General features: G+C 38.1%; 1 protein-coding gene across 3 annotated transcripts in view; it reads right to left on the bottom strand.

The window, feature by feature from the left end:
* The window catches only part of LOC126195328 (RNA-binding protein fusilli), a 1,033,937-nt gene that overhangs the window by 22,947 nt on the left and 991,433 nt on the right, over nucleotides 1-19,557 (bottom strand). For 2 of the 3 annotated variants that reach the window (XM_049933895.1, XM_049933897.1), the window contains exons 11-12: nucleotides 14,740-14,973; nucleotides 2,181-7,257 (exon numbers count right to left, since the gene is read on the bottom strand). In XM_049933895.1, the coding sequence (XP_049789852.1) occupies nucleotides 6,142-7,257; nucleotides 14,740-14,973 (1,350 nt within the window). In that variant the 3' untranslated portion in view covers nucleotides 2,181-6,141. Of the gene's footprint in view, nucleotides 1-2,180; nucleotides 7,258-14,739; nucleotides 14,974-19,557 lie in introns of those variants that run through there. The other variant, XM_049933898.1, reaches the window with a different exon arrangement.

The raw sequence follows: 19,557 nt of genomic DNA, 5'->3' as shown, positions 1-19,557 counted from the left end.
ATTTGAAAGAAAAATTCAAATTCTTCCACTCACCCTAATGTTTTGTTGTCATAGGCACGGCACAAGATACTGTGATAAATATGCTGCACTTATTCAATTCTTATATAATTCACACTGTGGACCTTTCTTAGTGTGTTAAATAAACAAGGACTGTAAACCTTGCACATATCAACTGCAAAGGTGTGAAGTTCATATTTAAAATGAAAAAAGTGCAGTCCTTAAGCAGGTTGTACCAACATAATAACACAATAATGGCCGGAGGCAAAATCAGATAATCATTAATAATGAGAAAAGACTAGACAGCAAACTTAATCATTAAGAAAATTACAGAAGCTAGAGAGTCATAATTTATAAAATTATCAGTTGAAAAAAAAAAAAATCAAAATAAAACTACAGAGATAATGATGTGGTTTGAAGCTCATTCTCCAGTATTACAAGAACAATTTATATTAGTCAATGCTGCAGAAAGTGAGATTCAAATCATGTTCTATGCTATGTTTCTCCATAATGGGGATTCAAGATTTTCTAATCATTTATGCATGTCTATTTATTTCTTCCAGTATGGTACCAGGACCGGGTAGGGAGGATCCAAATAGCAGTAGTGTACTAAGCAAGCATTCAGCTCCCTCAAGTAACATTGTAGAGCACATTCAGCAGCTGGCTAAGGGGTGCACCGAAGGTGGCCAGTTCTGTGCCCACCGATGTACTCTGTTAGCTTAGTTATGGAATTCATTTAGGACTACCGGCCATTTTTGAGTTTTAGTACATTTTTGAAATGTTAGTTCCTTTTTCAAGTACACAAACAGATGTTGGTATGTCCTAGTACGTATATAACAAAAGTCACATGCCTTGAACAAATACACAGAGCATGATCATCAACATGCATATCCTTAGAATGAAAAGCCAGAAACCATGCTCACATACTTGCTTACAGAATACCCACACATGGCTCTAGATTAGATTTATGACGAGGAAGTAAATTCATCCATTTATGTACTTGGAAAAGCTCGAAACTGGCTGGTAATGCTAAACAAAACAAAAAAAAATAATTCATTTTAACTGAACAGCCTGGTTGAGTGACATCTTTCTTTCTTACTTTCTTTCAGTTTGTGAATGTGTCTTGATGTTACACATGTTTCAATTTTGGAAAAATTTATTGGAGTTATTAAAATTGAGGAGTGGTGTCTTAAGACATGAACAATTAATCATATCTATTGTAACAATCAATTAATAACCTCTGTGTGTTCTTCTTTTCTTTGTAATGTATAGGGTCAGTCGTTTTCCTGTTGTGCTTGTGAGCAGGTGATTTGTAAGCATGATTGCAAAATACACAGTTGGTTATTGTCAAAATGTGACTTTAGTTTTTGGTCTGGGAATACCAGCACCAGACTTTAGCTCTCACAACAATGATATATTTTATGAATAATAATTGCAGACAGTTCTTTAAATCCAAACCATTAGCACGCAAAGATAGACAAAAGCATGTAATAGATGTGCAGGATGTTTAATAGCTCCCACAAGGACACACATTATTATTCTGCAGAGGTACTAAAGAACCCCTGCAAAAAAAATCTTTGACAAACATGTATTATAATCACAGAAAAAGTTAACATTCTATGCAAAACTGTCATCCTGCACACCCTAAAGCACACAATACAGCCATAAAAGTACACAGTAAAATAATTAATCAATTTGTCTACAAAGATGATAGAGTTATCCTACCTTAGACCAGACCAGACCCGACCAGTATCCCAGCGACAATGTGAGGAAGGTTGCAAAGGCTCTGCATAGCAACAACAATGCTCCACTGAGGTGCCAACTATTAAAAAATGTTCCTCAATCATCATCATCCCCATGTAATTCCAATACCAAATGCCACAGTATTACCTGTTCACTGATATGAGAAAGCCCAACATAGAACACACATGCCAACTGTGACACAGTAAAGAGAAAAGACACTATGTTATGAGTTACCAGTTCCATGTGTCAGTTTTGCATCCAAATGAAAAATTTAAAAACACCTACCAGTAAAAATAAAGTATTTTGTACAAGGGATCTTCTTTTTTCTGAAAGAAGTGTCACATGTTTATCCCCCTGAAGAATATATCTGTTAAGCAGTATGCAAAAGAGAAAAGGGCTCAATGTTCCCAAATACCAAATAAGTAAAAAATTGTTAAGTGTAAATTTCTCAAAAGAATTTATTAATTGTTCTCCATTGTGAACAAACAATTACAAAATTCATACAAAAACTACTTCCATTTAAACTCTCGCTAGAAAAAAAAAAGGACACGCAGACAAGAATGAGAGAAGCATTCTCAATGAACATTTCTGTCCACCTTCTTAGCCTCTCAGTAACATAAACTGAGAGAAGTTAGCTGCCAAGAGTTAGTGAAATTCTTTAAATGTAGCAAATATTGTGTGAAAGAGTTTTGACTAATGAGGGATTTTTCTTCTGTGAGAGTGTCTTCTCAGCAGATTCTCCTTCCAATAACTGTTTTAATTGCAAAAGCAATCATTTAATAGGTCTCTACACATAATTTTTAAAAAATAATCATATTATATATTTTTGGTAGAAGTAAGCTACAACTTTCCTCTCTGTTCTTTGCAGCTTCTCCATAATGCCATGTATGAGTGTATTTGCAAAAATTGTTCATCATGTGCATTAGAAAAATATGGATGTGTGTGTGTGTCACTTAGTTAAAAAAAGAAGAAAGAAAACCATGCACTCGGTCCCACCACCACAATTCTGTTTGTAACTTTCCTCATAAGTATCAAAATAATTAAATGGGGAAAGTCAAACTGTTTACCAACCAAGTCAAAACTCTTTCTCTACAAGAAACCATCTGTGCAAACCATGGTGCAGGAAAGGGAAAAATCAACAATGACACATGATAAGCTGACCCCACAAGTGTTTCTAGCGAAAGCCAAATAGAACAAAAACATAGGCAACTAAACAAAATACCATATTAATAAGGAAAAAATGCGCTACAAAATACAAAGCTACTAGTTCTTGTGTATACACTTCCCAACTTTACCACTTATGAAGTAAAATGCACCCCTGTCTTTAAATATGAGGATGGTATGTCACATGTGAAAATAATAAGCAGTACAACAAGACACAGTGCTGTAACCAAACAAAGAACAAAAACATTTAGAAAAATCACTTAATGTCCTTTACAACATTTCAAATAAAAAAAATTATGACAATTTCATTTTCTCTACACAAGTTTCCAATTCACATAAAAGCTTCAAAATGATTGCCTCTGTTGAAGAACAGAAATAAATTTAAGTACTATATGAAGGATATATGTCAGCATCTGGCAAGAAATTGCATGTTAAAGAATGTATGGTTCACACATACTAATGTAACACCCAGAGCATTTTATCAGAAATAAAGATAATTTGGTAATTCTGAAATGCTGGCAGAAGTCATAGAACAGACATCATTCTAGTTTCTGGGTCTTGCCCTTTGGAATGCTGGGAGCTATCTATTATCACTGACAACATAAATCATGAAAATACGGCTGTCAAAAATGCAGTGTGTGCTATTTCTTAAACACAGTGAAATAACAACCACTATTAACACTATAGGTGGGTTAATACCAAAGCTAGATGGGTTAAGACTGAAGCAGTATGAAACAACTGAGTAGCCACTGTGGACAGACATACATATTAAAGTATTCAATTACTTGACTACTATTACAAAATGTGAACCATACATATCAAACATGCTAACAGACCATGAAAACATGTCTTTAGAACCCAGAGCCAATGAAGATCATACAGAAATTTTAACAGCTGCACCCCTTCCAGCACCATTACACAACTAAATTTCTCAAAACGAACTATTTTAACAATTATTTTCACAAAAATTTTACAATTTTCATATATAAATATATCAAATGAGACAATAATGGCATGCCGTGCACACAGATTAAAAAAAAATAAGGCTTATATTGTCATAAATTTTAGAACTCAATATATAAGACTACTGATTTACATTTCCCCTATAAACTACTGGCATTCATTAAAACAATGTGCAGATTGTCTGTCTCAAAAGTTTTACCATGGAAGATTTCCTTCCCCAAATCAAGGTATTGTCACAGCCACTAATAATTATTCTGAATGAAACAGTTCAGCAGCCTGAATGAGGGAAGGGCTATGGAAATAACTCACTGTAAGGAAGTCCTGAAGACACTATTCTTATTTTCCATTGTTCTCTATGTGAAATCTCCAGACGGACAACTCATATTAATGACACAAACTAAATCTTTCGGAAACTATCTAAAAGAAAAAAAAAATGAGGCACATGGCAATCCCACATGAGAGGATAAAAGCACAAGGACAAATTGCAGTTGATAAAGAATTGGTGGTTGTTACCGAATGGGATGGTTGGAGAAGAGGATGACATGGAATCCTTGGCCATTAAAGGTTTACATAAAAAATACTACATAGAGTACAATATTAATTAAGGTTAGACGTAGTTAATATTAAGGCACAGTGTGATAAGAGTCAGGAGCATGAAACCACAAATTTAACATTAAGTCACCTGTTCCACATTAAATAGGAGGCAGTTTCGTACCCAATTCACATATATATTTATATATAAAAACACAAGGAACTCTTACTTGGGCAAATGTCTTGTTAGCATAAGGAAGACCCAAGCTGAAAATGTAATTTGTATCAGTCATATTTTGTACTGTCTTGTTATACAGCTGAAGAGCTGACCAGTAAGAAGTGCATTCACTTTCTAGCGCACAAAAAGTCCAAGCTACTTTGATGTAATTACTAATCTATTTAGAAAGCGGTAGAAAGGCAGACAGCGCTGATAGAAGAGATCTTATGCTAAATGAAGGATTATGTACAAAAATATAAAATATTCTTATTAATTGACTTTGTTAAATGCATAACAAAATAGGTGTAAGGTCCACATTTTCAGGAACACTGTTATAAAGCTGCCTCAGACCGACATTCAGAACATCTGGGAAGTACTAATCAAGAGGAATATCTCTGATTTAAGAAAAGTGTGACAACAGGAGTATTTCATTGAACTTTATCACTATTGTAGGGTCACCACAGCTCCACAAAAAGTTTTGTCTATGGAGTTGAGACAATCAGGCTTATAACCAAGAGCAAGTTACATCAATGTGAAGAACTAAAGGGGGCCAAAACTGGAATGGCTTTGAAGATGGAATGCAATAGTCAAAAGTATGCTCCTAGCTCCATCGTTAATAAGGGAACTAACCTGACCTCACTTCAGTGCAATTATAACAATAACAATAGAATAATTATTATTTTGTTTCTAGCCACTACACACACCCAAGACCTCTTAAGGACCCTGTGAAACATGATTTGAAAATCCCTTGAAAAATGAAATAATAAACATTATGCAGAACGGAACTAAAATCTGTTCGTTCTATTCGAGGAATGTTAAGTACAGTATAATCTCTACAAATAACAAACTGGTCAGAGTAACATAATCCACTTAAAACAGGAATTCCTTTTTTCTGGACACAACCTATCAAAATTCTAATTGGAATGTTTAATGAACCATCGTTTCCTTCCTCATACTACAGCAAAAAGTTCATTACGATGCAGCTATTTTGTTGTATCTGAAGATGATAAATAGCCTCAGACCAAAATAGGAGTCATGAAAGTACACATTATTTAATATCTGCACACTTCCATTTTTAGGAGAAACATTTATACTGAAATAACCACTCCCTACATGTCATGGTCAAGTAACACTTATTTCGAACACACTATTTGGACGGACATGTAAAATTTATGTTTAAAAGTTCACCTATACCCTTTTAAACATACCAGTTTATTAATGCAGACACAGAGAGACAAGAATGCTAAACAATGTATCACAAGAGGTGATATCTTTCAGGTACACTTGTCTCAACCATCAGCTATTCATAAACTGATTACCCAAATATTGCAAATGAGTAGGCACGCAGTTTAAACGTCTGCAATTTACACCTCATCTCAGAGAAACAATTGGCACACAAATCTGCAATTCTTTATTCTATATCCAACCTTCCCTCCTCAACATTTCTGTCCTGCGGGAGGAATGAACACAAAAAAAGCGAGAATTTCATTTCTGCCATCTCTCTGTATTTATATGCCATATTAATATCACAATGCTGAATAAAATGGTGTCTGGTATGCCATAGCAGCAGCAGGGTGGGGCACAGAGGCTTGTGGATGGAAAACTGTCGTAGCACCACTTGTTGGTGGCTGCCACTGGCGTTTCACTCCTGCTCCCTGAAGGTCTGCGGGGAAAGCTTGCTCCCAGGACCGTTTTAAACCCACAAGTGCAGCTGCAGCACCCATTCCTGGGCCTGATACCAACTGAGGCAACATGCCGTGAGGAGGCGGCGGGTGTTGAGCAGGTGCTTGGGGTGGAGGGTACTGAGGAGGGGCTGCAGATTTATAAGGACTTGGAGCAGAAGGTGCAGGTGTTGCAGCCTGTGCCTGGAGAGCCACTGGCAATCTCGGTGGAACGTTCAGAAAAACGAGACCCGAAGTCATAGCAGGTGAAGTGCCAGGAAATGGAGAAGCGTGATGAATCAATGGCGCGTAAACTGCTCCGGTAGGCGTGTGTAGGGCTGCCTTAGCACTGGTCGGAGGAGGGGGTAATGCGGGAGTGGAGGGCCCAGGTCCAGAGACCGCTGTCGGTCCACCTACACCCCCACCATTCATTTCGCCCCACGCACGTTTGGCGACTGCAGCCGCTGCTGCTGCAGCTGCGGCTGCTGCCTGAACGTGGGCTTGTGCTTGTGCCTGCACATGAACGTGAGCATCTGCTGCTATTGCAGCTACAAGCTGTTGCTGTTGCACTTGCTGCTGCTGTTGCTGTTGGTGTTGTGCTGCAGCTAACTGATTCATAAGCCAGAGAGGGTCACGGTGAGCTGCCGCAGCTGCCACAATGAGGGGGTGAGTTTCCCACGCAATCGGGCCTGTGGGAACAGCCTGTGGTGGAGGGAGGGCTGGTGGCAGAGCATGTGTCGGAGTATGAGGGTGGGGCAACATACCGGGGGACAGCAAGGCTGCCGCCTTGGCCGGTGATACAGCACTTGTTGGGATGCCTCCTGTCAGCACCAAGTTCATATCTTCCCCAGAGCACTGGAACACTTCGATGTACCGCTGCTTCTTGCCGAACGTCATGTAGCGGTGGTGTTTCTGCTGTGCCGACAGGAATGCACTTTGCTCCGAGTCCATCTGGATGAATGCCTCGCCAGACGGTTGACCCTGCGCAGTTTCACTTATTACAGAGTAAGCATTAACACACAAAAATGTGGTACTTGAGAGACAGAGAGATTAAGGAAGTCGAAAGTATCTATTGTAAGCAGTAAGTGCAGCAGCCACTGCCATTCACAACAAATCATAATAAATAAGATGGAAATGAAAAATATTTAGATATTTTACTCTCTCTCAACCTTTGCCCTTTCATCAAATCTGTACTGTATCCAGTGAAACCCCTCTTTTCTTCTTGTGAAGGTATTACTTTCAGGAAAATCTAAGTGGCAGGAAATTATTTTATAAAACACCAACTTGCCATATTATTGATTGTACTGCCCTTTTACTTTAAGCATTTTATCTTAGATAGTTTTCATAATTCGTGAACACATTGACGCCACTACTTTTTTTACCAAAAAATTCAAAATTGTAGTTTGTTTAAATTTCACCTTGTGAAGTTTATATGTGGTTTTGTAATTTATAAATGCATTCTAAAATACATCTGAAGCAGAAACATTTTCTTTGCAATCAATTCTACATATTTATCTGCAATGTATGGTCCACCACTGTCACATCACTATCACACCAATGATAACATTATCTACAACATGCATTACATCTTGCAGGGGACATTCCAACTGGAACTTCAACCTGACAGCTGTCATTATTTTTACCTAGATATGGCAGGATACAAAATCAAATGGGGGTAATGCAGGAGTAGGTTTAATAATGAATAAAAAATAGGAGTGCGGGTAAGCTACTACAAACAGCATAGTGAACGCATTATTGTGGCCAAGATAGACACGAAGCCCACGTCTACTACAGTAGTACAAGTTTATATGCCAACTAGCTCTGCATATGACGAAGAACTTGAAGAAATGTATGATGAAATAAAAGAAATTATTCAGGTAGTGAAGGGAGGCGAAAATTTAATAGACATGGGATACTGGAATTCAGTAGGAGGAAAAGGGAGAGAAGGAAACGTAGTAGGTGAATATGGATTGGGGGTAAGAAATGAAAGAGGAAGCCACCTGGTAGAATTTTGCACAGAGCATAGCATAATCATAGCCAACACTTGGTTCAAGAATCATAAAAGAAGGTTGTATGCATGGAAAAAGCCTGGAGATACTGACAGGTTTCAGATAGGAATGGGGGAAAGAAATACAGTAGCAGAAGAATGGGTAGCTTCGAGGGATGAAGTAGTGAAGGCAGCAGAGAATCAAGTAGGTAAAAAGACGAGGGCTAATAGAAATCCTTGGGTAACAGAAGAAATATTGAATTTAATTGATGAAAGGAGAAAATATAAAAATGCAGTAAATGAAGCAGGCAAAAAGGAATACAAACGTCTCAAAAATGAGATCGACAGGAAATGCAAAATGGCTAAGCTAGAGGACAAATGTAAGGATGTAGAGGCTTATCTCATGAGGGGTAAGATATATGCTGCCTACAGGAAAATTAAAGAGACCTTTGGAGAAAATAGAACCACTTGTATGAACATCAAGAGCTCAGATGGAAACCCAGTTCTAACCAAAGAAGGGAAAGCAGAAAGCTGGAAGGCTTATATAGAGGGTCTATACAAGAGCGATGTACTTGAGGACAATATTATGGAAATGGAAGAGGATGTAGATGAAGGTGAAATGGGAGATATGATACTGCGCCATGAGTTTGACAGAGCACTGAAAGACCTGAGCCGAAACAAGGCCTCGGGAGTAGACAACATTCCGGGAAGCAGTCATTGGGAAGGGAGTGAGACAGGGTTGTAGCCTCTCCCCGATGTTATTCAACCTGTATATTGAGCAAGCAGTAAATGAAACAAAAGAAAAATTCCGAGTTGGTATTAAAATCCATGGAGAAGAAATAAAAACTTTGAGGTTCGCCGATGACATTGCAATTCTGTCAGAAACAGCAAAGGACTTGGAAGAGCAGTTGAACGGAATGGACAGTGTCTTGAAAGGAGGGTATAGGATGAACATCAACAAAAACAAAACGAGGATAATGGAATGTAGTCAAATTAAGTCGGGTGATGCAGAGGGAATTAGATTAGGAAATGAGGCACTTAAAGTAGTAAAGGAGTTTTGCTATTTGGGAAGTAAAATAACTGATGGTGGTCGAAGTAGAGAGGGTATAAAATGTAGACTGGCAATGGCAAGGAAATCGTTTCTGAAGAAGAGAAATTTGTTAACATCGAGTATAGATTTAAGTGTCAGGAAGTCGTTTCTGAAAGTATTTGTATGGAGTGTAGCCATGTATGGAAGTGAAACATGGACGATAACCAGTTTGGACAAGAAGAGAATAGAAGCTTTCGAAATGTGGTGCTACAGAAGAATGCTGAAGATAAGGTGGGTAGATCACGTAACTAATGAGGAGGTATTGAATAAGATTGGGGAGAAGAGAAGTTTGTGGCACAACTTGACTAGAAGAAGGGATCGGTTGGTAGGACATGTTCAGAGGCATCATGGGATCACCAATTTAGTATGGGATGGCAGCGTGGAGGGTAAAAATCGTAGAAGGAGACCAAGAAATGAATACACTAAGCAGATTCAGAAGGATGTAGGCTGCAGTACGTACTCTGAGATGAAGCAGCTTACACAGGATAGAGTAGCATGGAGAGCTGCATCAAACCAGTCTCAGGACTGAAGACAACCACAACAACAACAACAACAACAACAACAACAAATGGTAGAATAGATCCACTTCCTTACAGCAGCAGTTTGAGATGGTGGACTCCTTAACCTCCATCCAAGTGTCTGTTTTTAGCTCAGAGTTCCAGATTTGATACTTACAGAGCATCAGGTGCTTTCTAGGCACAATTGCATTGAATGCGTTCTGGACAATAATTTCCAATGGCATGTTTTGAAAGTATGTTTAATGCCAAAATCTGAGGGTTGCAGCTTGCTGGTTCAGTTTGATGGCAATAATTCTAGCTGTAAAATTATGTTTTTAGAATGTGCAGTGAAACAATGCACCCCAGAAGACATCTGCTATTATACGCTCACATTTTATGTCAAATGTACGAGACAATTTTTCAAAAAGCTCTGAAGACTACCACGTCTAAGCAATGTTTCCACATTTTTAAAACAACGTGGTTATATAATTTGCCATGCACAGAGTGGTTCATCTTTCCTGATTCATCAGCACTCTCAACTAAAATTACTGTAAGATGAACTTTACTGTGGTTTCTCTCAAAGGTAATTTTCAGCTTTAAAGGCAAGTGCCTTATTCAGAAGGGCACTGAAGAAGAGACTGGTTTAACTGATGTCGATAACTTATGATACACAATCATATGTAAATACTTTAAACTCAGCATTCTGCCATTCACTTCTACATTCACACTATTTTCTCCCCCAGACCACATTATGCTGCTGCTTCAGCCTGTCAGTCCACCGTTAGAAGAAGAGAAATCCTTGACACTGGCCACCTTCAGCATCTTTTCATGTATCATCATCCCATTCACTGGGATGATTGAAGCACAAACTGTTTGAAACCAGTTTTTCTTCTTTTAATAATTTCCTCCAGTTCCACATACTTTGAGTAACTGGCATATTTTTCCTTTTCACATTTGATTCTTTTTTTTCGCACTTTCCAATAAAAATCTTTAAGTAGGGAAGATGTTAATTCCAGGAATGTAAAAGTGTGAGTATCTCATAGTAGAAATTCTGACACCATTTAAGGGTTCATTCACTATTATTCAGAAGACAAAAACTATGGTTTCTCTAATCAAGATCTTGAGTGAATTTCTGTTAATATTTTTCCTATTTAACTGCCTTTCCATTACAATTTGCTTTACAAGGGGAGAGAAGAGAAAGCATAATGTATTTCATACATTTTTTCAAGATGGTATATTACCTATAAGCTTACTCACTCAGTCTCTTATTGAAATGATTATGATCGCAGGGTCTGAAGTTTATTTTCAATAACTGGACAAATAGCCAAAATAAAACACATTCATGATTGATAATCAAAATTAATACATTTGAAATTAAGATCAGCAGCTGCAGCATTTTAATAATACTGTAATACCTTCAGTAAAATAATTCATTGCCAATGTAATTCATCATTAATTCTGAGTATTTCTCTCGGTAAATTTAAGTTGTTAAACCCCTCTATAAGGTGATAGGAGAGATGTCTGTAACTAATGAGCTATTTCACTACTGACACTTTCCATAATTTTTGAGACAGTGGTGTGCTGTTGAATAGTTTCCCATCCGAGTAACAATAATATCCTCAGTAATCACAGTTGGGATTTCTGAAGAACTGCTCAGTTGAGAATTCCTTTACACAATCACTAACAAAACTTTAGAAGCATTAAATAACAAAATAGTATGAACTGGTATTTTCTTTGACGTATCTCAAGCATCTGAATGAATCACAAAAAACTGTGATTTTATGTAACTGACATTATAGCCCACCAATGGATAATGTTGTCTAGAAACAAAAGACTGCAGTATTGTTACTTAAAAATTCATCTAATGTAAGCAGGGGTGATTTTTCTGAATGAGGAGAAATCACTCCCACAGTTCCACAAGGCTCAATCTTACATCTGCTATTCTATCTAATACACAATGACCACAATGAGTTCTTTTTGCAGATGACTAGAACTGTAATCAATCCAAACAAATATACAATAACAGAATAAAAAGTAAATAATGTTCTTAAAAATAACTGAGTGGTTTTCTGCAAATGGTCTCTCTCTGTCTTTATCTTATCTAACAAACACAACATAATCAGTTCTGCACATCTTGAGGCAATACACCAATGATAAGTGTAACACTTGGTACAGAAATAATAACTAGGTGCAAAGTTCAAAAATTTTAGTTGTCAATATTGTTGAAACTTCCTGGCAGATTAAAACTGTGTGCCCGACCGAGACTCGAACTCGGGACCTTTGCCTTTCGCGGGCAAGTGCTCTACCACTTGCCCGCGAAAGGCAAAGGTCCCAAGTTCGAGTCTCGGTCGGGCACACAGTTTTAATCTGCCAGGAACTTTCATATCAGCGCACACTCCGCTGCAGAGTGAAAATCTCATTCTGGTCAATATTGTTGTTGCCCATTTTGTAGTTGTCCAAAAATATACATTATGGAACTCTTAGAACAATTCAGTTCAGCCACATTTCTGCTTCAAATCATAGTAAACCTTGAAGAGAGAAAACAGTAAGTTGTCATTTTGTGTACTTTCATTCAATAATGGCATATGGAATACTTTTCTTTCTTTCAGAAAGGGAGTCTTCATTACTGTGCAAGGAATTATGTACTTTGACTACTGCTTCACTGTATATTGATTCCAGCATGAAGTTCATTGTAAATAATCCACTACTGTTCAAAATGAACTCTGATCTACACGATTACAATTCCACATGAAAAAGTGACGTTCATTATTACAAATTAAGGTCATCTTTAGCAGAAGAAGGGGTGCACAGCATTGTCACCATAATTTTTGATCAGTTATGAAATTACATAAAATGTCTGACAGGCGTCTAGTTAAATCTGAAAACAAAGTGAAACCGTTGATCCTTGACAGCTTCTATTCCACAGAAGAATTTCTGTTTTTATTGTGTGTAAAAGGTGCTGGGCTGCAATTATTAATCTGTATTTTTTAAAAAAATAAAACAGAACAACCACTAACAAGCAGTCAACTTATTGTCATATTTATATGATTGTGTAATGTGAATGTAAAGCAACTTGTTCCACATCATCTTGATTAATTGTATAACTGATTCTTGGAACAAACCAATTAATCCTCCAACCAACCAACATGAATGGTTGTCATTTTGCACTCACAAAGCCACAATCATTCATTTTTATTTGCTATTCATACTACTTGTTCACAGACTTCATTTCATCATCAAAATATGTTGGAACTTATAAGATGTCTATCTATCCTTATATAACAGACAGTTACTATCTTTTGCTTCTGCATATATTTTTGTGTTACACATTCATCAATGTAAAAGGTGTCAACAGAAATTTAACATTATTCTAGACAGATAGCTACTGTACAGTGCATGGCAGATATTCATAGATCAAAAAGTGTGAAATCAACGAAGTTTCAGAACTTTGAAATGAGTATGAACTTCAATCTACTTATGGTCCTGTAGGAAAATGTCATTTTCTAAACAATACAGTACACAGCTAAGGGACGGAGAAGAATCTGTGAGGGGGTTAGCAAATCCTAGACAATACGGAATCTCAAATGAAACACACTGAAGTGCAGCCTGTACCTACAGAACACAAACTAAAGATATATAACAACATTTAAATCCTATTTCTGGAAAATGCCTAGGATGTTAAGAACGAGAAATTGCAAGAAACATTTGATGGTTAAAGTAAGGCACATTAAAGATTTTGATACCAAGATTTCTGCAATTGTGAACAGGTTATAGATCCACTGAACTATAAAAAAAGCACTAAATTAGTGCTGTTCTAACAAGGATTATTGTATCAAAGTTCCAAAAGTGGATATCTTAATCTCAATACCTTTCCAACTAAAATACAGGAAAATTTGTTAAAGGCAATTACTTTTAAAATAAAAAAATAATGGTCCAACTTGTGACCTTTCTGACACTTTAATATGTTGTGTGTATAAGTCCAGATGATGAGAATTAAAAAAAAAAAAAAAATAATCATGTCAAACTTGTAATAATGCACCATCTTAAAGTATCATGTTTTATGGTAGCTACTATGCCACAAAACATCACCTCACACTTACAGAATCCATACTGTAGTTACAAGTGGCTATATGTTGATGTATAATATATATAAAGATGTCACTATGCTGTTTCTGATGTTTCAAATATTTATACATCAAATTTGTCATTATTTTGGATGTATCTCTCTCTTCCTTGTAGCATCAGCTAAATAATAAACACAAAAAATTGCAGAACAATATGCTGTACAACAAATTGTCACCTTTTATACAATGAACATTAAGGTAACACAAATAATTTGTCAGTAACTTCATTTACGGTTACTTACAACTATTTTACTGTGAGCTGATTTAAAATAATGTTGACATGCACTTAAATGATTAAGCTGATCACATTTCGTGTAATACATTTGCCTTAAAATAAAACATTTCTGCTCATGGTATAGTGATACAGCCAACAAGACAAGTGTAATTTAAATAACAGTGCCAATTAACACTGTATACAAAGCTTCATATTATCTAAATGCCGTATTTCTCTTTTTAAGTCATTTTTATGCACCACCAATTGGATTCAGACCTATGGCAGGTCTTGGTGGTGGACACACACAATTTCCTTTCACTAATTATGATCATCATACTACCTTTACAAAATATATTGGTGCAATTTTTCTCATCTACTTCTGTTCAGGAAGCATAACATCTGTTGGAAGGGGAATAGGCTACTGACAGTGCAATGTCTCTCATTAGGAACATAACTGATCCAGTTTCCCACATTCTTTACACTGTGTAAGTAACATGAAGCAAAAATATCTGAGACTAAATATTATATTAAGTGGAAGTAGCAAGTCTTACCTGTGCATTATAGACCATATGGACCCCTTGAAAGACAATACTTTTGGCATGTTCTCCCAGAAATTCCAGTATATGTTCAACCTGAGCTTCATACGGAAGCCCTCGCAGTCTTATGCAGTCTTTCCGAGTCCCGGAAGTAATAATGTGCTGAGGGAGCAAAGGCACTTGTGGAATTTGTGCTATTAGTGGCTGTTGCTGCTCATACGTTTTAGGATCCATGGATCGATTCAACACCTGTGACAATGAAAAATTGAACAAAATTTGATAAAAACATTTAAATAGTCATTTCTTAACACTGCTAACTGAAAGTGATAACTGTCAGACTGATAACAGGGTGCTAGTAAATACGGTCAAAAAACATTTGTGGGGAATTCATGAAGTCCGCAGGATATTCATTTACATAATTGTAAATATTAAATATCGTGTCCCAAACTCATACAGAACCGCGGCACAAATTTATTTTGCGAGCCAAGTGTCATTAAATAGACTGTTTATCTCGTTGACATCGTAATATTTTGTCTCCTACCACACGATGCTGCTTTGTAAGAAATGAAACATACTTCGTGCTTTACGCTCGCGATGCATATGGGGAAAAAAAAAGGAAGATTTTGAGCCCAGCGACCGAAAGCGTTGCAGAAAACAAACAGCTGTGTTATTAAACATAAGGATACAGTCGTATGTTCCCCGATCGTTTGCAGTTTCCTCAGCCATAAGAAACCGTGCCAGCCAAGGTCGAACAGGAGAAGGCTGACAAAATGGGAAACACTCGTCATACCACGTACTTGATCCAACATGTGCCGAGTTTCCCGCAAAACGAATATCGGTCGGCATGGCGCCGACATAAGCTGCCCGGACGCCCCATTCTCCTGCTATCACAGTCGAGCCGTTTAATGACGCCTAATGCGTGCTGGATCTCTCATCTCTGACGTCACCGCAAGTGGCTTGCTGCGTGGCGGTACACTGCAGGCAAGCGGGCGCTCCTACCGACCTTTTCCCCACCAAATCCCCTGTCCTGCTTCCTTCCATTATCTGGCTGTAAGGTGAACTGACCAAGAACCGATTACGAGTTAATCAGTTTACTCTGCATCTTAACTATCGAAGGCCTCGAGCTTTTCATGCTGCAAAGCTGTCTCTTCCTTATTTCCGATTCTTCCTATAGGTCTCGTTACTCTGCTCCGCGAAGAAAGCACTACAATGCAGGGCCCTACACGATATTCTCAGCTTTGGACGTCTTGTAGCAGTAATAATAAAATAATAATAAAGTTATGTTTGCACAATATCAGGCCAATCATGCAGTACTTACTAACAAAAAGACAGTCACGTTGCTCTAAACCTGATGGAAAATACAGTACGAACTGGCAACTATTGGAGGCCCGCGCGGTCTCAGGCGCCTTGTCACGGTCCGCGCGGCTCACCCCGTCGGAGATTCGAGTTCTCCCTCGGGCATGGGTGTGTGTTGTCCTTAGCCTAAGTTAATTTAAGTTAGATTTAAGTAGTGCGTAAGCTTAGGGACCGATGACCTCAGCAGTTTGGTCCCACAAGACCTTACCACAAATTTCCAAATTTTCCATCTGTTGAGAGGGGAGGGGGGGGGGAGGAGGAGGAGGAGGAGGAGGAGAGAGAGAGAGAGAGAGAGAGAGAGAGAGAGAGAACATGAACAGGCATCTGACAAATAGAAAATGTAACGTAATGCAGTGGGCATAACCAGGTAAAAAATTCTTTCGCTACATGGCGGGTGACCAACGATGAATAGGAATAGGAATCAGTGATAGAAACCGAATTATATGCATTTGCATGTTGCATATGCATCTGCATATTTGGTTCCCTTTCACCGGTTATTGTATATTTTAACTAAAAACTAGTGACGATGCATATTTCCGCTCTATGTTTATGATATTTTAAAAATTTAGACGGGCGGTATCTAGCTCGATCTAGTTTCGATGTCTCACAGATTGACCGCGACCTTGAATTGCGTGCAATGCGCTAACCGAGAGGCCACTGCCTAGCGAAATCATTGCGGAAGAGGAACAGGAGCAGGAGCAGAATCAATTCTCCTGCGCCGGCGCCCCCGGTTAAACCCCTCCGCTGTCATACTATACGCGTCGGCAACAATTGAAATAAAGTAGGCAAGCTTTTATTCGCACGTCCAGTTTCTGTTTAGCTTTCTATTTACTCGGCGTTTCGTGGGTAGCTGACCATCCTGGAACATTTACATATGACGGAATTGTTTTATATTGGCGAGTCTGCGTTAAAAACGTTTCATCAAAAAGGTATCACATAGACCAGCATGTCAAGACAATTCTTCGTATCGCAGGAATTTTGAAGAAAGATTCACGACAACAACTTCTGACAGCAGCAAGTCAGATTTGTCCAAAGGTAACCAAAAAAGTCTGTTTAACATGGATCTACGTGAAGCATTCATTGCAAGCTATATTCTTCACAAACTTGCAAATCCTGTCCTCAAAGGCTTCCTGTGCAAATATTGTTTAAATCAAAATATATCAGATGAATCAGCACTGGGTAAAAATTACATACCGACAATTTACGTAACTGGAAGAAATACACAATGATCTCAAGGACAGAATTATCTGGATTTCAGTTGACGAAATCCAGACAATGTGGCCGTTACATTGAAAATTTAATTTTTAGTGCTTCAAAAGAAGAGCCGCCTCCTCCCTATTTAGTGGCCTGCAAAGAGCTTGAAATTAAGTCATTCTACGGCTCTAATGGCTCTGAGCACTACAGGACTTAACATCTGAGGTCATCAGTCCCCTAGAACTTAGAACTACTTAAACCTAACTAACCTAAGGACATCACACACATCCAGGCCAGAGGCAGGATTCGAACCTGCGACCGTAGCAGTCGCGCGGTTCCGGACTGAAGCGCCTAGAACTGCTTGGCCATAGCGGCCGGTTAAGTCATTCTACGATCGCCAGATTGGTGAATGAGGGAATTAGAAAAAGGTTTCCAGAATCTTCTGCAGCTGAAAGGGTGTTAGTATTTATTTCAGATGCTGCTCCTTATATGATCAAAGATGGAAAAGCCCTCAGAGTATTTTATTCCAATTTCATTAATGTGACGTGCTTTGCTTTCGGAGTACATCGCCTTGCTGAAGAAGTACGTTCCACGTGTGTGAATGTATATAAACTAATTTCATCCACAAAGAACGTGTTTCTAAAGGCTCCTGCTCGCATCAAGACCTACAAAGAAAAACTAGCAAATGTGCCTTTACCTCTCGAACCAGTGGTAGCTCGTTGGGGTACGTGCGTCAAAGCTGTGTTTTACAATGAACATTTCGAGGCCACTAAATGGTAGCAAACGACTTCGTTAGTGCAGAGGCTTTGGTAGTTTGCTAGTGCAGGGAAGCTTTTAATGATTCCGGTATAAAAAAAAAAAGACATTGCTGTGACTGGCTTTCATTTTACCCGTATACAGGCAAGCTAAAGGTTTGGCGTTGAATGAATCTATTCAGTTAATGAATAAAATTATTCTAGTGAACTCCTAATTGCCGGAGGTATTCCCAAGAAAACTTAAAGAAACGTTTGAAAACGTTTTAAACAATAGCCCAGGCTTTGAACACTTCTGCCAAATTGATAATTTTGTTAATGCGACGGGTGAACATTTAGCATAAGTGCTATCATAGCACTCAGATTCAAATACTGCCCAGTTACCTCAGTTGATGTAGAACGGTCTTTTTCCGACTATACAAATGTTTTGAATGATCAAAGACACAGTCTTACTACCCGAATATTTGGAACAGTACTTGGTCGTATATGCTCACAATAGTAGAAAAATGTAAACTAAATTGAAATGATGCTTTGTTCCAATAGTATTAATTAAAAGTTCGTGCGGTTCAAAAAAATTCACGATTTTGTGTTGCTCTTTAAATGAAATATTACGGGGTTTTTGAGCGTGCCGCTCTGCGTGTGATATAATCTCGAAATTGGTCTCGCACATATCGATTGTTTCCCTGCGACTCAATCGCATCGCCATCAGCTTGCTACTGACAACTATAGCAAAGGAGGAACAATTCTGGAATACGTAATGCGTTCCCATTTCGCAAATTTTTAGAAATTAATCCCAGAAAAGCCTCCTTCCTAACCTCTACCAGAAAGTATTCAGAAAATGATACCAGCGTTCTAAATGTACCGATTTTTTGCGTAGCCGGCGCTCTTCCTCGTAATTGATATGCACAGGTTCGACTTTTGAGATCTAATGCACACAGTGACTACCATGTTTTTTATTATTTGATTACATATTTCGACACTTATGCATATCTGAAGGTTTTTTTATGATGCATACAATCCGGTCTCTAGTGATATCCAACCGCAGCACGGCGCCAGCAGTGGTCGGGAGGGGCGGGGGGATGCAGGGAGGGGGAGAGCAGGGAAGGGGGCAGTAATCCTAATGAAAATTCGTCCAGTTTACGAACATGAAATACGACGGCCGCAAGACTAGGATTTTTGTGCCCTAAAATACCGCGAAAATAATTACTAAAATGGCCTGAAAATATCGATGAATTACGTAAAAATTATATAAATTATATGTAAAGTGAGTTATAAAAATAGCTAGAGTAGTGAAAAATTTTGAAGGGGGTTGGGTCTTAAATTATAAAAAAAAATTACTTAGTTGAAATCACTGTTTTACTCCAAGAAATCTAGTTCTTTGAAAATGTACGAAAATTGCTGTATAAACATCTTATACCTATTGTAGTGCATGACAGCACGCAGACCTTCTCGAAAGTGAGGGAACATCTGTTGACCGAGAACACGTGCCTGTAGTTAGAAAATCTTCCAACATTTGCTGAAACAACTGGAG

This window comes from Schistocerca nitens, chromosome 7 (assembly GCF_023898315.1).
Source record: "Schistocerca nitens isolate TAMUIC-IGC-003100 chromosome 7, iqSchNite1.1, whole genome shotgun sequence".
NCBI lineage: Eukaryota > Metazoa > Arthropoda > Insecta > Orthoptera > Acrididae > Schistocerca > Schistocerca nitens.
This window is presented reverse-complemented; position numbering and strand designations above follow the sequence as displayed.